Raw genomic sequence first — 25,814 nt, 5'->3', positions numbered from 1 at the left:
GAGGGGGACACAGAGGATGGCACAGTCCGTCCTTCACCCTCCCTAGCAAGATGGTCAGACGTCTGAGTCTAGGAAAGACATGGAAATCCAAGAGTTGCATGAAGACGGGACATGGCCTAATGCCCACTCCCAGCACCCAGGCTCTGAAAAAAGAAGGCAGCAGCCCCAAATGTTTGCATTTATTATAAACAAAGGTGCAGACCCTAAACTCTCAGAAACACATCAACAGGTACAAAGCTAAGACAGATCTGGTGAGATATTAACAGAGGGACAGGGAACACCGAGGTATTCATGTCTGGGCCAGAGCAGCGACCTAAGGCCCCCTTCCACCTTTGGTCCAGATGGCCCCTTGGCCCAGGTGCCCTAGGTGCCAGGACACACTGTGGACTGGGGTACAGGCGCTGGCTATTCTGTGAAGCTGGTGTCAGGAGAAACAGGGCCTATCAGAGGCCTGACGGTTCCTCTCCACTGTGGGCCAATTTCCTTCCAGGACCCAGGAGGTTCAGCCTCACAAAAAACGATCACATACATTTTGAAACAGGAAACAGGCAAAATGTTTGGCTAAAAGGAAAACAAAAACACTGCAGGGAGGACACCTGAGTGTGCAGGTGGACAGAGGCTGCCCTGCCGCCAGGGCAGCCAGAGCCGTGGGTGGACGTGGCCCTCCAGCTGGTCCCAGGGAGGATGTGGGACAGTCCAAGCAGACCGTGTTCGGGTGGCCGAGCCTCTGCCTCAAGTGTTTCGGTCTCAGGAGGCTGTCCACCCTCTACTGGGCATGGCGCAGGCTCTGGCACTGTGGGATGTCTGCTTAGCCGGGCCCCAAGCCTCACCCCCACGCCATGATGGCTCTGGTTCCTCGAAGAGTACCCCACACCCTGGGGACAGGCCATGGCCTTGAACAAATGGCTTGTCACTCCACCAAAACCAGAACACATGGGCATGTTGCCCACAAAAAGCCTCACTGTCCTGGCATGGCAAGCCCCGCCGGCCTGGTCTCCCTGGGACGGTATAGGAAAGAACTCCCAGTCTTTGAATTTTGAGATTTCGAAAGAGCACAATTTCAAGTGAGGAAGAGAATGAAGTAGGGTCCCAGCAACTCTGGCAAGGACTGCCCCCCACCATGTTGGCATCACAAGAAGCTTCGTGTACAAATGGGACACAAACACCACGCATGGGGAGAAAAAGACCGTGCCTTCATACCCATCTTCTCTCTCTCTCTCTTTCTCTCTCTCTCTCTCTCACACACACACACACACACACACACACACACACACACACACAAGGGGCAGCCAGAGAAGCAGGGACATGTTCAGGGAACTGCCTTCGGTGGGTCCATGTAGGCCGGGTTGTAAGGAGGCTGGCTGGCAGGGTAGGGCATGGCCGCACCTCCTGAAAACAAGAGGATACCGGTTGGTTGTGCACCTGGAGGACTGCAGCACAAGGGGACAGTGGCAGGAGATGTGGGGGGCCAGGCAGGGTTGGCGTTGGCAGTGGTACTCACCAGCCAGTGTCTCGTGGTATGCTGGGGGGCCCATAGGCTGGGCAGGGTAAGGCGGGGGGTACTGTGTTGGGTAAGGTGCTGCTGGCATCCCTGGCTGTGGGGGCATGGGGTGGTAGCCCTGGTACGTCGGTCCTGGGTAGCTGGGGGGCACACTTGGAGGCTGAGGGTAAGGGGTGTGCACCACCGTCGTGGCCGTGGTGGTGGTGACCACCGCTGCAAAGAGAATCTCAGTCAGGACCAAGCCCCCCGTCACTCCAGCTTAGCCAAGCCAGAGCCCTGGTCAGCAACACCCCCCTGCCCCTGGGCTCTGCACCTGCGCACCCAGGGTCCCGGGGTGGGGGGGGGGGTCTAGGGAGGGGGTGGGCGTGCTTACGACGCGGTGGCCGGCGGCACATCTTATAGAGAGAGCAGCAGGAACAGGTGAAGCAGATGATGACGGTGACAACAGTGAGCACGAAGATGGTCAGGCCGATGGCTACGGTTGCCCCAAACCTGCCAAAGAGCCAGCCATGACCCAGGGCGCCTCTCGCCCCAGCCCGGCCCTAGCCGTCCACACCCCACCATTCCCAGGGGCACCCTTCTTGCCAGAGGAGACTCGGTCACACAGGGCAACTTCCAGGTGGGGCAACTTGAACCTCCTTCCCACTATTTCCCCAGTGTAAAAGGGGGTTGTTTCGTGAGTCTGTATAAAGCACCTCACCCAGCGTCTACCCCTCTTGTGTCCCACCTCTTCGAGGGTCTCCCGATCACACACCCATCTTGTTCACCCCAACCACTCAGCAGCAGGTCCTCGGGCACATGGCTTAAGCCAGTCCCTGGGGGTGACATCAACTAGCTCACGGCCCCTGGGAGCCCACAATTCAGTGCAGGGGGCAGACGCTGAGGAAGAATGGAAGCACAAGGGACAGAGGCGGGGGAGAAATCCCAGGAGAGCAGAGGCCAGTGTGCCCAGAACAGTGAGGAGAGGCACACAGGGAACACTGGCCCCAGAGAGGGGCTACAGGCCCCCTGGAGTGACAGGGAACCCACTGGGTACCCAGCACCGTACCAGAAGTTCGCATACATCCTGGGCTCCCACGCTCTGACCAGGAGGCCAAGTGGGTAAGCAGAGCCAGGCCTGCCTGATGCCAGCCCCTCAGCGAGGACCATAGCAGAGTAGAGGGGCTTTAAGAAAAGGCAGACCCGGGATGCCTGGGTGGCTCAGTTGGTTGAGCGGCTGCCTTCGGCTCGGGTCATGATCCCGGCGTCCTGGAATCGAGTCCCGCATCGGGCTCCTTGCTCGGCGGGGAGCCTGCTTCTCCCTCTGCCTCTGCCTGCCATTCTGTCTGCCTGTGCTTGCTCTCTCCCCATCTCTCTCTCTGATAAATAAATAAAATCTTTAAAAAGAAAAGAAAAGAAAAGAAAAGGCAGACCCAAGCATGCTTGGGTGGCTCAGTGGGTTAAGCCTCTACCCTTGGTTCGGGTCATGGTCCCAGGGTTCTGGGATGGAGCCCCGCATGAGGCTCCTTGCTCAGCCTGGGGAGCCTGCATCTCCCTCTGCCTCTGCCCCTTTCCCTGCTCATGCTCTCACTCTCACTCATAAGTAAATAGTTAAAAAAAAAAAATCTTAAAAAAAAAAAAAAGAAAAAGAAAGGGCGGGCCCTGGACAGGGAGTTCACCAACATTGACTTTCAAGGGCAGATGGAGTCCCTTGCTCTCCTCTTCTATTGCCAGGGACCAAACCCTAAGAAAAGGCACATGTTTGATGACAGCACCTAGAATATTCAAACGTGGAAGGAGGGGCACCTGACTGGCTCAGCTGGTAGAGCAGACCACTCTAGATCTGGGTCGTGAGTTCAAGCCCCACCCACATTGGGCGTGGAGCCTCCTCATGGCAGGCCCAGGGGGAAGGGGGGGTGTACCCCACTCCACCCCACCCCAGCCCTGGGTGGAGGGGCTTCCCCTCACAGTTCAGAGGGGCAGCACCATCTCAGCAGGGCCCCACACAGCCCAGGGACGGGCTAGTGACAGACTTTTCACACTGAGGATTCCAAAATACACAAACGCATTCACAAACCAGAAACCACTGATCACTGCGCGTCACCTGCCCGGGACTCAAGCACCTCCCAGACCCGCTGCTGCCCCCAAGGAATGGGGACACGGACACACACACACACACACACACACACACACTATGGCGCCCAAGCTCACCCCATGTTAGCCTCCGCCTTCACTCCCGGGCTTCCCGCAGCCCTGGACTTCCCCTATTTCCATCGTGGGCCACTCAGTTCCAAACTCCTCCCCTTTCGAGGAAAGGAAAGCAAGTCTTGGCCCTCCCCTATCTCTGACGTCAGCGCAGAGCCCTTAAAGACACAGCAAAGCCCAGCGGTGCCAGGGAGGCCCGGAGCAGGGAGGGAAGCCAGGGCTGTCCAACGGTCCTCCCAAAGTGGCCCCTGTCCCGGCCTTGTCTGCCCTGACCTGGTCTGGCCTCATACGATGGCTGTCCACCTTCCTGCCCTGATGCTGCCCTGGATCCGAGGTGTGGGGGACCGAGCCACACTCCTGCTCAGCCAGCCAGCCCTGTTGCAGCTGTCCTCCTTGATGGGCACCTTCAGCGATCTAGGTCCACCAGCAGCCCTGGGGACCCCTGGAGCTTCCCCTCTCCCACCAGCGCGTGCTCCAAGACATTAGCCTGCCTCGCCAGGACGACACAGAAGCCTCTTCAAGTGCCTTTGGCCAATCTGCCTGGTCTGATCATGTCATCCTGCTCAAAAGCCTTCTATGGCTCCCGTAGCTCTTGAGATCTCCAGGAATTTGATTTATAATTTACTTGTTAAACTGTGTATCTGGGGCACCTGGCTGGCTCAGTCGGTGGAGCATGCGACTCTTGATCTCAGGGTTGTGAGTTCAAGCCCCACATTGGGTGTAGAGATTACTTAAAAATTGTTTTAAGTCCTAAAAAAAACCAACCCCTTTATGTATCTATGTGTAATTTTCTGTGTGTGGGTACATATATATATATATATATATGTACATATATATATGCATATATATACACACATACATATATATGATAGTTGAAAATAAAAGAAAAAAATCTATGATTTGTCTCACCAGACAGTAAAACTTAAAATAAGACAAATTTTAATCTTTAGTTAATAAATATTATATAAAACTGATAAATCACTGACCTCTATCTCTTTTTTTTTTTAACATTTTATTTATTTATTTGACAGAGAGAGATCACAAGTAGACAGAGAGGCAGGCAGAGAGAGAGAGAGAGAGGGAAGCAGGCTCCCCGCTGAGCCGAGAGCCCGATGCGGGCCTCAATCCCAGGACCCTGAGATCAACCCACTGAGCCACCCAGGTGCCCCTGACCTCTATCTCTGAAACCAATAATATATGTTAACTAAATGAATTTTTAAAAATAAAATCAAATTTTAAAAAATATCTTTAGTTAACAAAGTCTATTAAAATAAAACTTGTGGGGGCCCCTGGGTGGCTCAGTGGGTTAAAGCCTCTGCCTTCGGCTCGGGTCATGGTCTCAGGGTCCTGGGATCGAGCCCCACATATATATGCTCTCTGCTCAGTGGGGATCCTGCTTCCCCCTCTCTTTCTGCCTGTCTCTCTGCCTACTGTGATCTCTGTCTGTCAAATGGATAAATAAGATCTTTAAAAATACAAAATTAAAAATAAAAAAATAAAACTTGTGTGGTCTGGAACTCCCACCTCACCTTGTTCTCTGTGCTCTGGCCACATCACCTTCCTTCCAGTTTTTCAAAGCACCATGCTATAATCTGACCTCAGGACCTTTGCATATATAGTTCCTCCTGCCTGGTCTGCCCTCCATGTAATTAATTCCTGTTCACCCTTCAGAACTCAGCTCAAAATACCACTTCTTTGGGGACATCTTCCCTGACCATCCAGATAAGTTCAGGCTCCTTGATAAATGCTCTGATGGAACTAAATCCCTGTCTCCCTCAGTTTACAAACATATACTCTGTGAGCATTGATTAACGTGCATCTTGCCTCCAGCCTGTGGATTCACAGAGGCACAGACTGAACCTGCTTTGGGCCATCGCTCTATCTCCAGCACTGAGCACACTATGTGTGTTCAATAGGGATTTGATGGATGAAAAATTCACACAGAGACCCCATGGGCAGCACCTAGTAGGGAGGCCAGGCATGATGCTCTGAGGATGGGTAATATTTGAGGGGTGGTTCCACAGTGTGGTAGGGGCCTATGGTACCCAAGGCCACAGTTCTGGTGGAACCATGCCTCTGAGAGGAAGGAATGGGTTTCCCAACATTGGTGCTACCTCCCAGATCAGACAGTCCAAAGGCCAAGTTCAAAAAGCAGAATCAGGGCGCCTGGGTGGCTCAGTGGGTTAAGCCGCTGCTTTCGGCTCAGGTCATGATCTCAAGGTCCTAGGATCGAGCCCCGCATCGGGCTCTCTGCTCAGCAGGGAGCCTGCTTCCTCCTCTCTCTCTCTCTCTGCCTGCCTCTCTGTCTACTTGTGATCTCTCTGTCAAATAAATAAATAAATAAATCTTTAAAAAAAAAAAGGCAGAATCAGCGCAAGCAGAGAGTGTACAGGGCTAAAGGGCGTGGTTCTAGAAGGCTGAAGACTCCTCTTGTAGGGACTGATGAAGACCCTCTCTGGAGCGGGGACAACAGCATTTTCAGCATCATGCTGGCAAGGCGGTGGGCTGGCCATGCCCCCGTGGGTGTGACAGCAGCACAAAGGATGCTGGGAGAGCTGGGACAGGTGTAGCACAGCCCCACCGCACCTAAGGGACCTGCATGCCTTTCTCCCATACCGTCACTCACGGCAGTCAGGGCCAGCAGCCACCTAAGTGGGGCCTGCAGCCATGCATTCTACCACTCAGATGCTGAAACACACATCGATCCCAGAAGTAGCAAGGAACCAGAAAGGACAATGATATTAGGGTCCAAAAGAACCATGACAGGGACCGAGGACCCTGTATGCACATGGGGAGCATACAAGCCAAGAGTGGACACAGACACTGACCATTCAACAGGGTAGGATGGGGCTCACCCGCCCAAGTTGGGGAGCAGGCTACAGAAGACCTGGGCCAACCTCCGGCCCATAGGCAACACGGCCACATCTAGGGAGCTGAGGGCCCACGTGGAGGGAAGACACCACCCATGGAGGCTGTGACAGGCAGAGGAGACCTCCTCTGGGTCCCTATGCTCTGACCTGGGGCCTCATTCTTGCAGAACCCAAGGAGTTACCCACAGAGGGAGATGTGGGGGGTTTTCTGCCCCCACTGAAGCTTTCCTGAAGCTCCAGCCATGGCCTGGGCAGCAGGGGATGAACCCCACCACAGAGCCAACACTCCAGCAGAGAAACAGTGCCCTTGGCCAACAGGGCAGCACACAGATGTGTCATTGGTGAGCCTGCCCTTCTGGCTGCTTCCCAAGCCCTAAACCTGTGTAAGGCAGGTGCTGAGCGAGACACAGGGGCACTGGCCAGAAGGCAGGGAGGGAGAGATGGGGTAGCACGACTGCCGTCACCCACGCTCCCCAGTGGGCAGGACAGCCGGGCAGGAGGCAGCAGGCACCCCCCGCACACACAGGCGCGTGCACATCTCCCACCAGCCCCCGTTCTGTGCGCACACCTCGGGCAGGAACAGGTGCTCCTGTGCTCACACCCAGTCACCTCACTGCAGCCACCAGCCCCGGCAGCCTCTCCTCCCGTGCCCCTCGGGGACCTGGTTCTGCAATGTCCCCTCTGTCCCCTCTCTGAGCTCAAGTCTCTACCAGCACCCAAGAAGCCCTTCCTCACCCTGACTCCTCCTCCAACTCCGGTCTGGAGTTCACAGCCCAGTGGCTCCCTGAAGCCTCCACACTCACTTTACCCTACACGTTTCCGGCTCACTCTTCAGTCCGCTGCACTGAACGACTCCTGCCAAGGGTGCCACGGCCTCTGTGGTAGGGAGTCCACATTCCTCAACAGCCCACAGCCCACGCATCTTCCTCTTTCCTTCTGCTTCTCTGAACCCTCCCTCTCAGCATCTCCCGAGGCCCTTCTTCAAATGCTGCTGACCCTCAGATTCAGTCCTCGGCACACTCCTGCCATCCAACCTGAGCCCCTCACCCTGGCCCCCCTCCTGGTCCCAATTCCTTTCACAGGCCTGGACCTCCGGTCCCCATCACCAGGGCAGAGGCCAGGCACTCACCTCCCTGCACCAAGCCCAGTCTCCCTCCAGCTCCCAACACCTGGGACTGGGAAGCCATGGCCGCCACCCCCTCCCAGCCTCATCCTCCCTGGAGCAGCCAGAATGGTCTCCTTCCTAAACACCACTCAGACCAGCACTGCCCAGAACACTCCACTGTCCTCAGGACAAGGCCCACTCCCGGGCTGCCCCAGGCCCACGCTGGCTGGACAGCAGAAGGTCCTGTGGGGCTGTCAGAAAGCCCACAGCCAAGGAAGGGCGCCCCCTGCATGCGGAGGGAGGGGCTCATCAGGGTGTCATTCTCCCATCAGCCAAGGGCGAAGGACCCGCCCACAGACCTGAGGGCCAAGGCTGGGCCTTGGGCTCTGAGGAGGGCCCACAGGCTGTACCTCTTCCCTCCCCCGTCCCGGGAGCCCTGTCCTGATTCCACTGTGGCCAGTGAGACCCTGCACCCACCCAGCCCCGCAGGGCAGAAAGGGCAGGTGCATACCTGGACCCCCATGTGGGCCCGGAGCCCTAAGGGCCTTCCTCCCAAGGGGGGGGCAAGGCCTGTGCAGATCTCCTGAGGGGAGCTTCTAGACCCACCAGGACCGAGGCAGGCAGCACGTGGAACAGACCCCACCAGGAAAATATACACGTGGATGCACGCTGGCTCCGCCTACGTGAAGGGTGCATCACAACACCCGTCCGTGGCAACAAGACAGAGCAGGAACCTGGCCAAGGGAACTGAGGTTTGGGAGACAGCCTTGTTCCTTGGCCTGACAGAAGGGCCCTGACACAGCAACCATGGCTCACAGGCCCTGACACAGGGACCAGGCATATCAGTATCCCAGCGTCTTTACCACCTGACCCACCATCGCCCTGTCGTGGTCACCACCGTCACCCTGCCACCATCATCACCGTCACCCATCACGACCATCATCCCATCCCCATCACCACGGTCACACCATCCCTGTCACCACCATTGCCCCATCCCTGTCACTGCCATCTCCCCTGTCACTATCACCATCACCGCATCACTGTCACCATCGCCCCATCACTGTCACCACCATCACCCCACCACTGTCACCATTGCCCTGTCACTGTCACCATTACACCATCACTGTCACCGTCACCACCATCACCCTGTCACTATCACCATCACACCATCACTGTCACCATCATACCACCACCATCACCACCATCAACTCCATCACCTCCACACCACCACTCGTTCCCCATCAGTCACCAGTGCCCACCCCATCACCTAGGTCAATACAGACCCCCTACACTTGGCCTTTCAACTGTCAACCACGGCCCCCCATCCCCAGTCCACAATGATGAGGACTCGACTTTCCAACCTAAGGATCAGGGAACCTGTTGGTCAGCTACTCTGGGGCCCCACTACAATGCCTCTGTGTCATCCCAGTACCCACAGCCCTCACTCTAGCCCACTGAGACCCTTGTCACCTCCACCAGGAAGATGGAACCTGCCTGCAGGTTTTACTTACCCTGACATGGGGTCGCTGTCCAAGCTGGAACGGAACCTCAGTGCCGAGCCCAGCTGCTCCAGGGGCTCTGTACCGGCAAACACACTGAAAAGAGAAAGCTTCATGACTGACACACACAAGCCCTACCCAGCACACCAGGAACAAACACTACCTCAGCACACACACAAAATGCACAAGAACCAATCCTGTACGGGCCACAAAAGACTCCTCAGGCTATAAGGCCACACACTCCTCTCAGGTGTAACCAGAACATTCTCCAGTAGACACTACATACAAGGCTACAAAAAGAGGCTCCATCGATCTGAAAAGATGGGCACCACACAAAGCCATCTTCTCCAACCACAGTGCCATGAAGTTAGAAATCAGCAAAGGAAGACTACTGTGCGACGAAATGAAAAAAGAAATACTGAACATAACTCACACCTTCAGAAACTAACATGCTACCAGAAAAAAAAAAAAAAGGCAGCAAAAATAATGTGCCTTAATACGAAATTATAAAGTAAATTAAGAAATATGTAATACAAAAATACAGACTCAAAGGGGTACATGCATCCTGATGTTTACAGCAGCATTATCAACAATAGCTAAATTGTGGAAAGAGCCCAAGTGTCCGCTGACTGATGAATGGATAAAAACAATGTGGTATATCGGGGCACCAGGGGTGTGCTGTTGGGTTAAGCGTCTGCTTTTAGCTCAGGTCATGATCTCAGGGTCCTGGGATGGAACCCTGAGTAGGGCTTCCTGCTCAGCAGGGAGCCAGCTTCTCTCTCTTTGCCCCTCCCCCACACTTGTGCATGTGGGCACACACACACTCTCTCCCTCATTCTCAAACAAAAATATAAAAAAATAAAATCTTAAGAAAAAAAGATGTAGGGGCACCTGGGTAGCTCAGGGGGTTAAGCGTCTGCTTTGGGCTCAGGTCATGATCTCAGGGTCCTGGGATGGAGCCCTGCATCAGGCTCTCTGCTCATCAGGGAGCCTGCTTCCCCCTCTTTCTCTGCCTATCTCTCTGCCTACTTGTGATCTCTCTCTATCAAATAAATAAATAAAATCTTAAAAAAAAAAAAGAAAAAAAAAGATGTAGCATATCTAAACAACAGAATATTACTCAACCATCAAAAAGAATGAAATCTTACCATTTGCAATGATGTGGGTGGAGCTAATGTATTATGCTAAGTGAAATAAATCAGTCAGAGAAAGACAAATATCACATGATTTCACTCATATGTGGATTTTAGGAAACAAAACAGAAGAACATGTAAGAAGGGAAAAGCAAGAGAGAAGGAGAGAGGGGGAGGTAAACCATAAGAGACTCTTTTTTTTTTTTTAAAGATTTTATTTATTAATTTGACAGAGAGAAATCACAAGTAGATGGAGAGGCAGGCAGAGAGAGAGAGGGAAGCAGGCTCCCTGCTGAGCAGAGAGCCCGATGTGGGACTCGATCCCAGGACCCTGAGATCACGACCCGAGCCGAAGGCAGCGGCCCAACCCACTGAGCCACCCAGGCGCCCCAACCATAAGAGACTCTTAACTACAGAGAACAAACTGAGGGTTAATGGAGGAAGATGGGAGGGGGATGGGCTAGATGGGTGATGGGCATTAAGGAGCGCACTTTTTAAAAATATTTATTTATTTATTTACTTGGCAGAGAGCAAGAGAGGAAACACAAGCAGGGGGAGTGGGAGAGGGAAAAGCAGGTTTTGTGCTGAGTAGGGAGCCCGATATGGGGCTTGATCCCAGAATCCTAGGATTATGACCTGAGTCAAAGGCAGATGTTTAACGATTGAGCCACCCAGGCACCCCAAGGAGGGCACTTTTTATGATGAGCCCTGGGTGCTGTTTGTAAGTAATGAATCACTAAATTCTACTCATGAAACCAGTATTAGGCTATATATCAACTAACCAAAATTTAAATACAAATTTGGAAGAAAAAAATAAATAAAATTGTGCCAAGTAAAAGAAAAAGAAATTTAAAAATTAATAAAACTGGGCACTTCGGTGGCTCAGTTGGTTAGGTGACTGCCTTCAGCTCGGGTTGTGATCCAGAGTCCCAGGATCGAGCCTGCGCACTGGGCTCCCTGCTCAGCAGGGAGTCTGATTCTCCCTCTGACCCACCCCCCTCTCATTCTCTCTCTCTCTCTCTCTCACACACACAAATAAATAAATAAAATCTTAGAGAGAGAGAGAGAGAGAGAAATTAGTAAAATTGGATAACAAAAATACAACAGGTTAAAATAAAACAGGTAAAAAACACAGCTAATGCAGTTATTAGAGGGACATTATTTTTTGTTTTGTTTTGTTTTTAGATTTATTTATCACACAGAGAGAAAGAAAGTATATAGGCAGGAGGAAAGGCAGAGGGAGAGGGAAAGAATCTCAAGCTGACTCCTCCCAGAGCACAGAGTTTGATGCTGGGCTCTATCTCACGGCCCTGAGACCATGAGCCAAACTGAAATCAAGAGTCAGATGTTCGGGCACCTGGGTGGCTCAGTGGGTTAAGCCGCTGCCTTCGGCTCAGGTCATGATCTCAGGGTCCTGGGATCGAGTCCCACATCGGGCTCTCTGCTCAGCAGGGAGCCTGCTTCCCTCTCTCTCTCTGCCTGCCTCTCCATCTACTTGTGATTTCTCTCTGTCAAATAATAAATAAAATCTTTAAAAAAAAAAAAAAAAAAAAGAGTCAGATGTTCAACCGACTAAGCCCCCCAGCTGCCCCAGAAATTTATTTATCTTTAAAAGTAAAATATTAAACTCAAGAAGGTGAGGGAAAACTAATAGAGCCAATCCCCCAAATAAGGAAGGGATTAATAAAGGGATAATAAAGGGATTTAATAAAATAAAGCACAAAAATAAAAAAGAACTTGGGACGCCTGGGTGGCTCAGTGGGTTAAGTGGCTGCCTTCGGCTCAGGTCATGATCCCAGCGTCCTGAGATCGAGTCCCACATCAGGCTCCTTGCTCGGCAGGGAGCCTGCTTCTCCCTCTGCCTTAGCCTGCCACCCTGTCTACCTGTGCTTGCGCTCTGTCTCTCTCTCTAACAAACAAATAAAATCTTTTAAAAAAATAAATAAAATAAAAATAAAAATAAAAAAGAACAACAACCACAAAAAAAGAAAAAAAGATTTAAAAATCCAAAGTTGGCAGGCCTTCTGGCAAGACTCATCAAGGAGAGAAGAAAAAAAAAGAAAAAAATGCATAATAAAAAAGAGGAAAGAACTACAGGTACAACAAAGACTTTATTTATTTTTTTTAAAGATTTTATTTATTTATTTGACAGAGAGAAATCACAAGTGGGCAGAGAGGCAGAGAGAGAGAGAGAGGAGGAAGCAGGCTCCCTGCTGAGCAGAGAGAGCCCGATGCGGGACTTGATCCCAGGACCCCGAGATCATGACCTGAGCCGAAGGCAGCGGCTTAACCCACTGAGCCACCCAGGCGCCCCGCAACAAAGACTTTAAAAGTAATAACTTCAGGGGGCGCCTGGGTGGCTCAGTGGGTTAAAGCCTCTGCCTTCGGCTCAGGTCATGATCCCGGGGTCCTGCAATCGAGCCCTGCATCAGGCTCTCTGCTCAGCAGGGAGCCTGCTTCTTCCCTCTCTCTCTGCCTGCCTCTCTGCCTGCTTGTGATCTCTCCCCATCAAATAAATAAAATATTTTATTAAAAAAAAAAGTAATAACTTCAGGGGCAGGTGGATGGCTCAGTCGATTGAGCAACTGAGCGTTGGCCTTTGGCTCAGGTCATGATCCTGGGGTCCTGGGATGGAGCCCTCATTGGGCTCCATGCTCAGCGGGGAGTCTGCTTCTCCCTCTCCACCTGCCTGCTGCTTCCCCTGCTTGTGGACTCTCTCTCCAAGAAACAGATGAAGAAAATCTTTAAAAAAAATTGTTTCCCTCTTCCAAAAAAAAGAAAGTAATAACTTCAGGGATGCCTGGTTGGCACAGCTGTTGAGCATCTGACTCTTGGTTTTGGCTCTGTTCGTGATCTCAGGGTTGTGGGTTCAAGCCCCACAGAGGCTCCATGCTCGCTGCAGAGTCTGCTTGAGACTCTCCCCCCTTTCCCTCCGCCCCTTCCCACAGCCCTCTCCTCTCTCACTTTAAAATAAAGAAACTTTTGAAAAATGAAAAAAAAAAAGTTATAACTTCATTGGCTAGTATCAAAAAGACAAAAGTACAACACGTACTGTGGAGTTATATGGAAAAAGGGGAGCCCGGGTGCGCTGTTAATAGGAATTCGAACTGGTGCAGCCACTGTGGGGAAACAGCATGGAGGTTCCCCCTAACTGGTTACAAATAGAAATACTACAAAATCCGTACATAACCAATTCCACTTCTGGGTATTTATCTGAAGAAAACGAAAACGCCAATTTGAAAAGATATGTACACCCCTCTGTTCATTGTAGAGTTGTTTATAATAGTCAGGAAATGGAAGCAATCTAGGTGTTGATTGGTAGATTAGTGGAAAATGAAGATGGGAGACATACACACACAACAGCATATTACTCAGCCACAAAAAAAAGAAAGAAATCTTGCCATTTTCCATAACATGGATGGAGCCAAAGGGTATGATGCTAACTGAAATGAGACAGAGAAAGAAATACCGTATGATTTCCTTTCTGTGTGGAATTTAGCAAACAACAAACCAAAACAGAGAGACTCATCAATACAGGAAACAAAGATGTGGTTACAGAGGGAGGGACAGCTGGGGGCTGGGCGGGTGAAAGAGGTGAAGGGAATTAAGAGGTACAAATCTGCGGTCATAAAATAAATAAGCCACAGGGATGTAATGTACGTAACAGCGAACAGGCAATAATATTGCAATAACTTTGTATGGTGACAGATGGTAACTACACTGATCATGGGGATCATTTTGTAACATTTGAAAATACTGAATCACTATGATATATACCTGAAACTAACAAAATATTGTATTCAACTATACTTCAATTTAAGAAGAATAACAATAATAACCTTCTTTGGATTCTGATTGGAACAAGCCACCCATGAGAAGGCACTTTGGAACAAGTGGCGGCAGCTAAAGACAGACTGGCATTGAAAATTATTAATGAGTTACTGTTAATTATGCCAAATATAATCATGGTTATATTTATTTATAAAGAACTTGTATATTTCTTTACAAAGAATCCTTTACAAAGGACTTGTTCGTACAGATGAAAACTAACATTTAAGGGGCACCTGGGTGGCTCAGTGGGCCTCTGCTTTTGGCTCGGGTCATGATCCCAGGGTCCTAGCATCGAGCCCCACATCGGGCTCTCTGCTCAGCGAGGACCCTGCTTCCTCCTCTCTCTATGCCTGCCTCTCTGCCTGCTTGTGATCTCTGTCTGTCAAATAAATGAATAAAATCTTTAAAAAAAAAAAAACCTAACATTTAAGGAGACATTTTTTAAAAGACTTATTTATTTCTTTATTTGTTTGAAAGAGAGAGTGCGAGCGTGCAGCAGAAGGAGCATAGGGAGGGAGAATCTCAAGCAGCCTCCCCACTAAGTGCAGAGCCCAACTCAGGGCTGGATCCCTGGACTCAGATCATGACCTGAGCCAAAATCCAGAGTTGGACGCTCGACACTCTGAGCCATCCAGGCGTCCCTGGAAGAAATATTCATGATGTTTTAATTTTTATTTTGTTTTAAAATGATCAAAAAAAAAAGGGGGGGAGGTATATGGAATAACAGTGTCAGAGTGTTGGTGACTATGGAAGCAGGTGATGGATATGTACAGTTATTATATTATTCTCTCTGCTTTTGTATATATTGAAAATTTCCAAAATTAAATGTAAAACAAAATAAATTAAAAAGCATTAGGAACAATTAAATCCTAAACTTGAAGGAAAAGTAAAGCTGAGGAGAAAACATTTTTTTAAAAACCAATGTGCAGGACGGCTGGGTGGCTCAGTCGTTAAGCATCTGCCTTTGGCTCAGGTCATGATCCCAGGGTCCTGAGATGGAGATCCACATCAGGCTCCCTGCTCTGCGGGAAGCCTGCTTCTCCCTCTTCCACTCCCCTCGCTTGTGTTCTCTCTCTCACTGTCTCTCTCTCTCTGTCAAATAAACAAATAACATCTTTAAAAATAAATAAATAAATAACCAGTGTGCAGGGGCATCTGGCCGGCTCAGTTTGGAAAAGCATGCAACTCTTGATCTCAGGGTCATGGGTTCAAACCCCACGTCGGGTACAGAGAATTCTTAAATAAAAGTAAAAAAAAAAAAAAAAATCATTGTGTAGGCTTTGGTGAGCCATAACAGCAAAGGAAACCAAGCTGGTGTGTGGGAGGCTAGAAAGAAAGATCCATGGAAATAAGGCTGGCACCTGCGGCCCTGTTCTCTGAAGGTCTCAGGTAATAGAGATTAGACCCAGAGTCCACCAGGTGGGCAGGCCCCAGTGATTCCCACTCACTTGGGATGAGACCTCAAAAGCTGTGCCCTGACACCCCGAGAAGAAGGGAGGAAGTGAGCAGACAGCTCAGTTTCTAATCCTGTCTCTGTCTGCATTTAGGCCAACATGTTTTTTTTTTTTTTTTTTAAGATTTTATTTATTTACTTATTTGACAGGCAGAGATCACAAGGAGGCAGAGAGGCAGGCAGAGAGAGAGAGAGAGAGAGAGGGGGAAGCAGGCTCCCTGCTGAGCAGAGAACCCGACGCGGGACTCGATCCCAGGACCCTGAGATCAAGACCTGAGCCGAAAGCAGCGGCTTAACCCACTGAGCCACCCAGGTGCCCCAACATGTTTGGGTTTTTTTTAAAGATTTTATGTATTTGTCAGAGAGAGAGACAGAGAGAGAGCACTAGCGAGGGGAGTGGCAGGCAGAGGGATAAGTAGGATCCCCCCTGAGCAAGGAGCCTGCTCCATCCCAGGACTTTGGGATCATGATCTGAGCTGAAGACAGAGGCCTAACCAACTGAGCCACCCAGGGGGTCCCAGACGGTCTTAAGAGTGCTGTAACCTTGGCAAAAGCAACACAAATTCTCCCTGGAAGAAGTCCTGGGCTCCAAATTTCTACAATCAATTTTGTAAATGTGACATCAGGCACAGTATCAAAAAGTTTCAGAAACATGAGGACACAAGACAGCATGAATACAACACAAGTGACCACAGGAACTGACCACAGAAGTACCCACGGGGCCTCAAATAGCAAAGCTACTGATATTAAACACCACCACATACACAGTTCAAGGAGATCAAAGAAAAAATTGAGCACTTCAGGAGAACATGAAATATAAAAGAAGAAACAAAAATTCTAGAACTAAAAAGCAATACTACAAATTCATAATTTATTAGACACGGCTGAAGATACAATTCATAAACTGGAGAATAGGTCTAATACACGTAGACTGAAGCTCAGAGACACAAAAAGACAGTAAATGTAAAGACAGAAGATGGTGGGCAAGATATGAAATATAAGAGGTTTACAAGAGGTCTTACATATGTGTAATTAGGGTCCTAAAAGGAAAAGAGTAAGAAAATAGAGCAGAAGCAATCTTTAAAGAGATAACGGCTGCCAATTTTTCAAAACTGAAGAAAAAAGTAACAATTCAAGAAGTAGTGTGGGGGCGAATGTGTGGCTCAGTGGGTTGAGCCTCTGCCTTCAGCTTGGGTTATGATCTCAGCATCCTAGGATCGAGCCCCACATCAGGCTCTCTGGGGAGCCTGCTTCAGCGGGGAGCCTGCTTCCCCCCTCTCTCTCTGCCTGCCTCTCTGCCTACTCGTAATCTCTGTCAAATAAATAAAGAAAAAAGTCTTAAAAAGGGGGGGCGGTGCCTTGGTGGCTCAGTGGGTTAAAGCCTCTGCTTTCAGCTCAGGTCATGATCCCAGGGTCCTGGGATGGAGCCCCGCATCAGGCTCTCTGCTCAGCGGGGACCCTGCTTCCTCCTCTCTGCCTGCCTCTCTGCCTGCTTGTGATCTCTGTCTGTCAAATAAATGAATAAAATCTTAAAAAAAAAAAAAAAGAAGTACTGTGAACCCCAACCACCACAAAGCCATACCCAGGAACATCACAGCAAAACTGCTGAAAACCAAATACAAAGAAAAATTTTAAAAGTCGTCAAAGGTGCACCTCAGTGGCTCAGTCAGTTGAGCATCTGACTCCTGATTTCAGTTTAGGTCATGATCTCAGGGTAGTGGGATCGAGCCCCACAAAAGTCTTCCCACTCTATGAGGAGTCTGCTTGAAATTCACTCTCTCTCTTTCTCTCTCAAAACCTCCCCTGGCTCACACACACACATGCGCACACGCTCTCTCTCTTTCTCTCTCAAACAAATAAATAAATAAAATCTTTAAAAAATAAAAAGTTTAAAAAGAAGGTAGTCAGGGGGTGCCTGGGTGGCACAGTGTTTAAGCCTCTGCTTTCAGCTCAGGTCATGATCTCAGGGTCCTGGGATGGAGCCCCACATCGGAATCTCTGCTCATTGGGGAGCCTGCTTCCCCCTCTCTCTCTGCCTGCCTCTCTCTGCCTACTTGTATCTTTGTCTGTCAAATAAATAAACAAACCAAAAAAAAAAAAAAAACCTAAAAAATTTAAAAAATTTTTTAAATTAAAAAAAAAAAGGTAGTCAGAAAAAAACATGTTGCTTGCAAAGGAGCAATAATTAATCTGTTAACTGGTTTCTCCACAGAAACAACAGAAATCAGAAGACAATAGAATGGAATGAGACGCCTGGCTGGCTCAGGCAGAAAAGCAACTCAAGGTCATAAATTCAAACCCCACACTGGGTGTAGAGATTACTAAAAAATAAGTAAATAGAAAAGAAAAGACAATGGAATGAAAGCTTTAAAGTGCTGAGAGAAGTTGACAGCTGCCAACCTAGAAATCTATAACCAGGAAAAATATCCTTTAAGAATGCAGGTGAAATAAAGACATTTTCAGAGAAACAAAAACAGAAAATATGACACCAGCATACCTGCATAAGATGTAGAAGGAACCCGATCTCAGCCGAGGCTTAAAGATGTAGGAAACAAGAAGCAGCAGCAGAGAAGACAGAGATATGGATAAATGTAAATAAATATTCACTGTCAAAACCAATTAAAATACTTAACTGTCTTTAAGGTTTACAATAGTATTACAAGAAATAAAGAGGGACATTACACATGATAAAATGAACACTTCATCAGAAAGTCAAACCAGGGGCGCCTGGGTGGCTCAATAGGTTAAGCTTCTGCTTTCGACTCAGGTCATGATCTTGGGGTCCTGGGATAGAGTTCCATATGGGGCTCTCTGCTCAGCGGGGAGCTTGCTTCCTCCTCTCTCTCTCTGCCTGCCTCTCTGCCTACTTGTGATCTCTCTCTCTGTCAAATAAATAAAATCTTAAAAAAAAAAAAAAGAAAAGAAAAAAGAAAGTCAAACCAATCCTAAATATGTATGCACTGAATAACAAAGCATCAGAATTCACAAAGCAAATATTGACAGAACTAAAAGAAGAATGAACATATCTGTGGTCTCTCTGTAATCAATAAAACAAGCAGACAAAGCCCACACGGACAGAAAAGATCTAAACACTATTATCAACCAACTTGACCTAACTGACACTTCTAAAAGCACTACACCCAACAACTGCAGAATATACCATTTTTCAAGTTCATATGAAACATTTACCAAGGTATAGTATATGCTGGGTCATAAAATGAATCTCAATAAATTTCAAAACACTTAAATCTTAAAAAAAACAACACAGGGGCGCCTGGGTGGCTCAGTTGGTTAAGCAACTGCCTTCGGCTCAGGTCATGATCTCAGGGTCCTGGGATCGAGCCCCACATTGGGCTCTCTGCTTAGCAGGGAGCCTGCTTCCCCCTCTCTCTCTCTGCTTACTTTTGATCTCTGTCCAAAAAAAAAAAAAAAAAAATTAAAAGAAAAAAGCTGAACAAAAAAATTAAAAGAAAAAAGCTGCCAAAGCTGAACACGTGTACCCAATGACTCGGCAATCTGACTCCTAGATATTTACCCCAAAGAAATATGTTCCATTTAAAATTTTATTTATTTAAGTAATCTCTATCCCCAACATGGGGTTTGAACTCGAACCCAAGATCAAGAGTCCCTATGCTCCTCCGACTGAGCCAGCCAGGAGCCCCAGAAATATGTTTCTTTTAAAAGGCACCAAGGTGGGGCGCCTGGGCTCAGATGGTTAAGTATCTGCCTTCAGCGCAGGTCATAATCCCAGGGTCCTGGGATGGAGTCCCACAGTCCCACATTGGGCTCCCTGGTCAGCAGGGAGCCTGCTTCTCCCTCTCCTTCTGCTGCTCCCCTTGCTTGTGCTCTCTCACTCTCTCTGTCAAATAAATTAATTAAATCTTTTAAAAATTCTAAAAAAATAAAAGGCACCAAGGAGAGGCACCTGGGTGGCTCAGTCAGTTAAGTGCCCGACTCTTGATTTCGGATCGGGTCATGACCTTGGGGTCCTGAGATCAAGCCCCAAGTCAGGCTCTGCACTCAGCAGGGAGTTTGCTTAAGATTCTCTCTTCAGGGGCACCTGGGTGGCTCAGTGGGTTAAGCCTCTGCCTTCGGCTTGGGTCATGATCTCAGGGTCCTGGGATCAAGCCCTGTGTCTGGTTCTCTGCTCAGCAGGTAGCCTGCTTCCCCCTTCTCTCTGTCTGCCTCTCTGCCTACTTGTGATCTCACTCTCTCTGTCAAATAAATAAATAAAATGTTTTTAAAAAAATTCTCTCGTTGGGGCGCCTGGGTGGTTCAGTGGGTTAAGCCTCTGCCTTCAGCTCAAGTCATGATCTCAGGGTCCTGGGATTGAGCCCCACATCGGGCTCTCTGCTTGGCGGGAAGCCTGCTTCCCCTCCCTCTCTCTGCCTGCCTCTGCCTACTTGTGATATCTCTCTCTCTCTCTTTCTCTCTCTCTCTCTCTGTTAAATAAATAAATCTTTAAAAAAAAATTCTCTCTTTACCTCTCCCTGCCCCTCCCCACCACTCATGCACACACACTCTCTGTCTCTCTCTCTCTCACAATAAATAAGTAAATCTATAAAGGGCACCAAGAATTTATTTAAAAAAAAAAAAAAAGTTCTTAGTATCACTATCAGATTAGCAGAAACCGGGTACCTGGGTGGCTCAGTCATGAAGCATCTGCCTTCGGCTCATGTCCTATCCCAGGGTTCTGGGATCCCCAGCCCCACATTGGGCTCCCTGCTCGGGAGGAAGCCTGCCTCTCCCTCTCCCACTCCCTCTGCTTGTGTTCCCTCTCTCACTGCCTGTCAAATAAATAAATAAAATCTTTCCTTAGTCTAATAAAAGGTATCTTTAAAAAAAACTACAGTAAACATTATTTTTTTTTAAAGATTTTATTTATTTATTTGAGAGAGAGAGTGAGAGAGAGCACGAGAGGGGAGAAGGTCAGAGGGAGAAGCAGACTCCCCATGGAGCTGGGAGCCCAATGCAGGACTCAATCCTGGAACTCTGGGATCACAACCTGAGCAGAAGGCAGCAGCTTAATCAACTGAGCCACCCAGGCGCCTCCCCCTCCTTTTTAAAAGATTTTATTTAATTATTTTTAATCATGAAATGATAAAAGCCTTCCCCTGAGACAAGAATGCTATCTATCATCACTTCCAATCAACACTGCACTAGATATCCTAGCCAGTGCAATAAAGCAAGAAAAATTAATTAAAAGTATAAGAATTAGAATGGAAGAAATAAAACATTAATTACACATGACGTGACCATTTCTGTAGAAAATTCTTAAGAAGTTTTTATTAAAATCACTCAAATTAATACATAAATTTAGTAAAGTCTCTGGATACAAGGCCAATTTATAAAAATGTATTGCCTTTATATCAATAAATAACAAGAATTCTAAACTACACTACATACAGTACCATCAAAAAGATTAATTACGTAAAAAAAATACAGATGCAGGGAAACTATTTGACAAAATTCAAGATCCCTTCAAGTCCAAGCAAACTAGAAATAGAAGGCAACTTCCTCAATCTGATAGAGGCCACCAATGAAAAAGCTATAGCTAGCATCATACCTAATCCTGTATATTTTCTCCCTAAAATTGAGACCCAGACAGGGAGATCTGCTCTCACCACTTCTATTCAACATTGCACTGGAAGTCCCAGCCTATGTGACAAGGCAAGAAAAAGGAATAAAGGAATACAGAAGGTAAAAGAAGTAAAGAATAGAAGAAGAAAAAATGGAGTAAGAACAAAGCAAAACAATATGGTAAGGGAAGAAGAAAGAAATAGAGAATAGAAGAGAGCAATAAAAAGCGCAAAATAAGATGGCAAATAAAATCCCAGAACACCAATAATTATATTAAATTTAAATGAAATGCTCATGTATTTAAAAAAAAAATTACTGGAATGGCTTTTCTTTAAAAGACGCATGTAAAAATATAAGGACAACAAAAGGTGTTCACTTCCAGTGAAAGGGGGAACTCTGATCCATCAGGAATCTAGGTAGGCTGGTATGTAGCCTCAGGCTGCCATTCCCAAGAACACGTTAGAAGTCCTACATACATCTCACTCTCCTGGCAATTTGCTCCCGTGTACACTTCCAAGAAATTCTCACATGGTTCCGTAAAAAAGAGGAAGATGCTTACAGCAATCATCTATGACAGCAAGCTTAATACTCACACCCCAGAGAATAACACCACAGGGGTGGACATAGGCCAGATGCACACAGTGCAGTATGACTGGGTCTTATAAACCCTGAGCCAAATGCAAAAAGTAAGGGTGTTCCTTGCATCCACAAAACAATGTAGACTTTTCCAAAACTGATGGTCCATCAGTAGACCACACAACTCTAGATCTTGGGGTAGTGAGTTTGAGCCCTAGGTTGGGTACAGAGTTTAAAGAACTTTAACTTAAAAATCAATCAATCAAACAACCAATCAATCAATCACAAACAGTGAAAATGACATACAGACTGGTTGCTTATGGGGTGAGAGGGAAATGGAAGGGTATGTGAGATTAAATATATAGGACGGCATGGGCTGGTCTTGTCCAGACCAGTGATGAACACCTGTCACGAGCAGAGAAGCTGGACCCCCTCCACCCTCTCTATCCCTATGATCAAACACAAAAGAAACCCCTATGTGGCAAAGGGAGACCTTGCTTCCAGCCCATGATGCAATGCAAATCCACTGGCCACACTAAGAGGGCACGGGCATGGTGCAGGATGCGACCTGAGCTCCAGGGCCCACAAGATGATGCCTACACGAGTCACATACTTCCCTAGCCAGGTGCATGCTTTGCTATAGGGTAGACTCACACCAAGGGGTGCACCTTGTTGGTCCAGGTGCATACCCAGGGGCGAGCCACAGGGCCAACTGAGGCCACCAGCCTTGGGAAACCTGCTCAGCCCAAGACTGAGGGAGCTGGGTGAGCCGGGGCCCTCGAGGGTTGGGGAGAGAAGGGTAGGGGACTAACTGAGTAAGCTCTGGGGGGGGGGGGGAGTTCAGCCCAGAACAGGGTCTCCACACCCTCACCCCCCATCCCTGGTCCAGTGCTCTACCACCTTGCAGAGCCTGAGAGGCCGGGGGCAGAGCTAACTTCTCCTTCATGCACACTCCTGCTGGGTGCAGACTCAGCCCTCCCACCCTGCGACCACTGTGCACCCACCTGGCCTTGGGCTCTGCGCAGCTTTCCTCGTTCCCCACAAATTTCTTCAGCTCGTCGGAGCAGCAGTATTGGTTGTAACAGTTGCCGCAGCAGAAATCAGGACAGGACTCTGGGAAGAAGTTGTGTCCACGGGAAGCCACACACACCTCACTGTGGGCTGGAGCGGAGAAGCACCCTTGTTCATCGGGAGGCCACAGGGCCAGGCGTCACGCCAGATCTCGGCCATGGCCCGTACAACGGAGCCCCTTCCCCAGCACCACTAGCAGGCACGAGCATCTGGGGGGCCTTTGAGCCACCCCAGTCACTGGCCACCTCTAGCCACAGCCGCCATCTGCCTTGCCCTCTCCCCTGTCCCACAGCAGAGGCAGCTAACCGGGCTCCCTCTCTCCCCCACCAGCCACTTGGCTTCTGCAGGAAGACTGGCCTTCCTAAGTGGGACTTCAGTGGGGCCACTTCCTGCTCGTGGACCATCCCAGGTCCCCACTGCCTCAGAATCAAGTCCAGGGTCCACAAAGCATGGGCTGGACTGCCAAGGGCTTTGATGGTCACCCCAACTTTCCAGCTCTATCCACACTCAGCCCCTAACTTCCTCTCCTCACCACTCAGTCACAGCATCCTCAGTCTCTGCTAAACACAGGACTGCAGGGGCCTGGTGCGCACAGACCACACCCTCACACCAGGCTCGCCATGCGCCATGGTCATACCCACCATATATGTCCATGAAGCGCTTAGCCCAGAAAAGTCCATGAAGCGCAGATGCCCAGAAAATGTTTACGCAACTGGTGGCCAGGATTCCGAGGCAGTGGCCCCACTTCAAGCCCCAGAACCATTACAAGGCTCTCAGCCAGAGTAGGGATCCAAGGACCTTCCCACAGGCTGGGGTAAGGACAGAGCTCCAGTATTCCAGGTCATGCTGAGAGGACCTGGCTGACCAGTGTGGGAAATGACCCAAGGCTTTGGGAGACCACAGGCTTGCCAACTTCCAGGAAGATGCTATAACCAAATGTTCCCATGCACCCTTAGACCACATGAGCAGAGCTCTAGTGCCCACCAGCAGGAGGGGGGCGGTCCCAGACTGTGCCTGGACAGACCCCGAACAGAACACCCAGTCCAGCAAGACCCAGATGATTATGGTAGCCTGGGGACAGGTCTAATGATAAACCTTGAAGTATGGCTATGTCACCTAGAAAACATCCCAGCCCAGCACCTGGACTCTCGAGACCCAGACTGGCCAGAGCCCCAGGGCGGTGTGCCATGTCTGGAGATCCAGCCTGGTCAGTGCATCACATACAGAGCGAGGCCCAAAGACAGAGGCACTAAGTGACCTCCTAGAGAAGAGATAACTAGAAAGGGGTGGGGAACGGGGGAGGGGTGCTCTGTTCTTGGCAGGTTCAGGCAGAACCCTGCTCTGGGCAAAGCTGGAGGCGCAGAGGACCTGACCACTCCCAGGCTTCCCCTAACCAGCTGTCCATCCAACAGTAGGTTGTATGGTAGTAGGTATGTCAGCCTGGCCAACGCTACCGGAAACTCAGGTGACCCCCCCCTCCAGCAGGGTCCTCCAGCCTCTAAGCTGGGGACAAAGACATACACACACCACTTGCTTGGGCCAAGAGCCCAGGACACAAAGGCTCTTCTGGGCCCCAGACAGGCCGGTTGAGACTTGCCAGAACTTACTGGACCAGGGACCAGGGACCAGGGACCAGGGAACTACCTTTTCACTTCCCAGCCCGGGTCCACAGATTCATCTCAGCTACCCCAGGAAATAAAGCCTTTTTCCTTGAGGAAACCGCTCACCCCAGAGGGATCACTCGGCTTCCGCCGGCTGGGCAAGGGTCTGTTCCAATTCCTACCCTGAAATGGCCCCCAGCCTGGCCTCCTCCGTCTGTGAATCATCAGTGTACCATCAACACACACAGTGGTGTTTCCTCCAACCCGGGAGGCCAGCCTCAGTCGTCTCCAGGAACACAAGGGCCGTGGGAGCAGCGGGTGGGGGAGTCCAGCCAGAACATAGAGCTGAAGGGAAGGCCTCTGATGGAGGGGGCCAGGCCTCCCTTCCGCCATCACCCTAGGCTAAGGCCAGGCAGGGACTCCCACCCCAGCCCCTGGGGACCCAATCCTTCCGAACATCTGAGGGAACACAGACCCCACCACTGCCACCCTCACCCAGGGCACAACAATGGTGGCAACTTCCTAGGGTCCGTTCAGACACGGAGGGGAGCTGAGGTCAGGTCCTGGGGGTCTGGCTAACTGCCTCGGGGTTACTGGGGGTGGGGGACACTGTGGGGATCCCGGTGCTGCCTGGGTGCACTCTAGGGACGCAGGAATGGGACAGTCCCCCCTCCCAGATACACCGGGACAACAGGTCCCTGCCCGGGACAAACTGCCCCCACCCCCAAGGCTCACCACCTGGAGGCGGCGGGAGCAGCAGAAGCAGCAGCAGGAGGATCCGGAGCGCGGGGACCCGCGCAGCCATGGCGGGGCAGCGGACGGACAGAAGGACAGACGGACAGAAGCAGGAGGGGTTGAGGTGCGGCGGCAGCCTCAGCGACCCGTACGGCCACCGCTTCCTCGCCCCGCCCTTGGCGGCCTGTTCCGGGAACCCCGCCCGGAGGAGAGAGCGGAGGGGAGGAGAGGAGGCCAGGGAGGGGGAGCGGACGCCTCTCCCAGCCTCCAGGCCAGGCCCACGTCCAGGGGCCACGCGGAAACTCCAGCTCCTTCAGGAGGTGGCGGCTCCTGCCCCACCCCCTCACCCCCCTCCCCCCCGACGTCGCCTTCTGTGCCCGGGATACTTCCAGCCCCCTTCCTCCCCCGCGCCCCAGTTCCCAGCCCTTGGCCCGGAGGGGATCTCCTGGGAAGGGGGAAATCTGCATCCTAACACATGGGAGGCAGGACACAGGCGGATCCTCACTCGGGACTCACCGGGAGCCGGGGACCAGGTGAGGTGGTGAGAAGAGGGTCCAGAGCAGACCTAAGCACACAGTAGGCACTCAATAAATGCTAATCCAAAGACTCTGAGGAGGCTCCATCCACTGGGTTGACCTCTCTATCCCCACAGTCATCCTACGCCCCAGCCCAGGC

The 25,814-nt window shown here is 50.0% G+C and overlaps 1 protein-coding gene across 2 annotated transcripts; it reads right to left on the bottom strand.

Moving 5' to 3' along the window:
- Nucleotides 1–164: 164 nt before the first annotated feature.
- On the bottom strand, nucleotides 165–25,495 carry SHISA5 (shisa family member 5). Of its 2 annotated transcripts, none has more exons than XM_082704667.1 (6): nucleotides 25,143–25,495; nucleotides 22,737–22,893; nucleotides 9,172–9,255; nucleotides 1,875–1,993; nucleotides 1,502–1,714; nucleotides 165–1,389 (listed from the first exon to the last, which is right to left on the bottom strand). In XM_082704667.1, the coding sequence occupies exons 1-6, from the start codon at nucleotides 25,207–25,209 to the stop codon at nucleotides 1,310–1,312; spliced, it is 720 nt and encodes a 239-aa protein (XP_082560793.1). In that variant the 5' UTR covers nucleotides 25,210–25,495; the 3' UTR covers nucleotides 165–1,309. The 2 variants fall into 2 exon arrangements, with proteins under 2 accessions (XP_082560793.1, XP_082560794.1); XM_082704668.1 differs by having other exon boundaries at nucleotides 25,140–25,352.
- Nucleotides 25,496–25,814: the final 319 nt, after the last annotated feature.

Source organism: Mustela nivalis, assembly GCF_964662115.1.
Source record: "Mustela nivalis genome assembly, chromosome: 1".
Classification (NCBI taxonomy): Eukaryota; Metazoa; Chordata; class Mammalia; order Carnivora; family Mustelidae; genus Mustela; species Mustela nivalis.
This window is presented reverse-complemented; position numbering and strand designations above follow the sequence as displayed.

Excerpts from the sequence above, each read along its gene's own strand:
- SHISA5 (XM_082704668.1), bottom strand. The coding sequence starts at position 25,209 with ATGGCTGCGCGGGTCCCCGCGCTCCGGATCCTCCTGCTGCTGCTTCTG. Across the intron at positions 1,994-9,171 it reads GACAGCGACCCCATGTCAGG|GTTTGGGGCAACCGTAGCCA; the intron begins GTAAGTAAAACC and ends GCTCTTTGGCAG. Across the intron at positions 1,390-1,501 it reads ATACCACGAGACACTGGCTG|GAGGTGCGGCCATGCCCTAC; the intron begins GTGAGTACCACT and ends TCTTGTTTTCAG.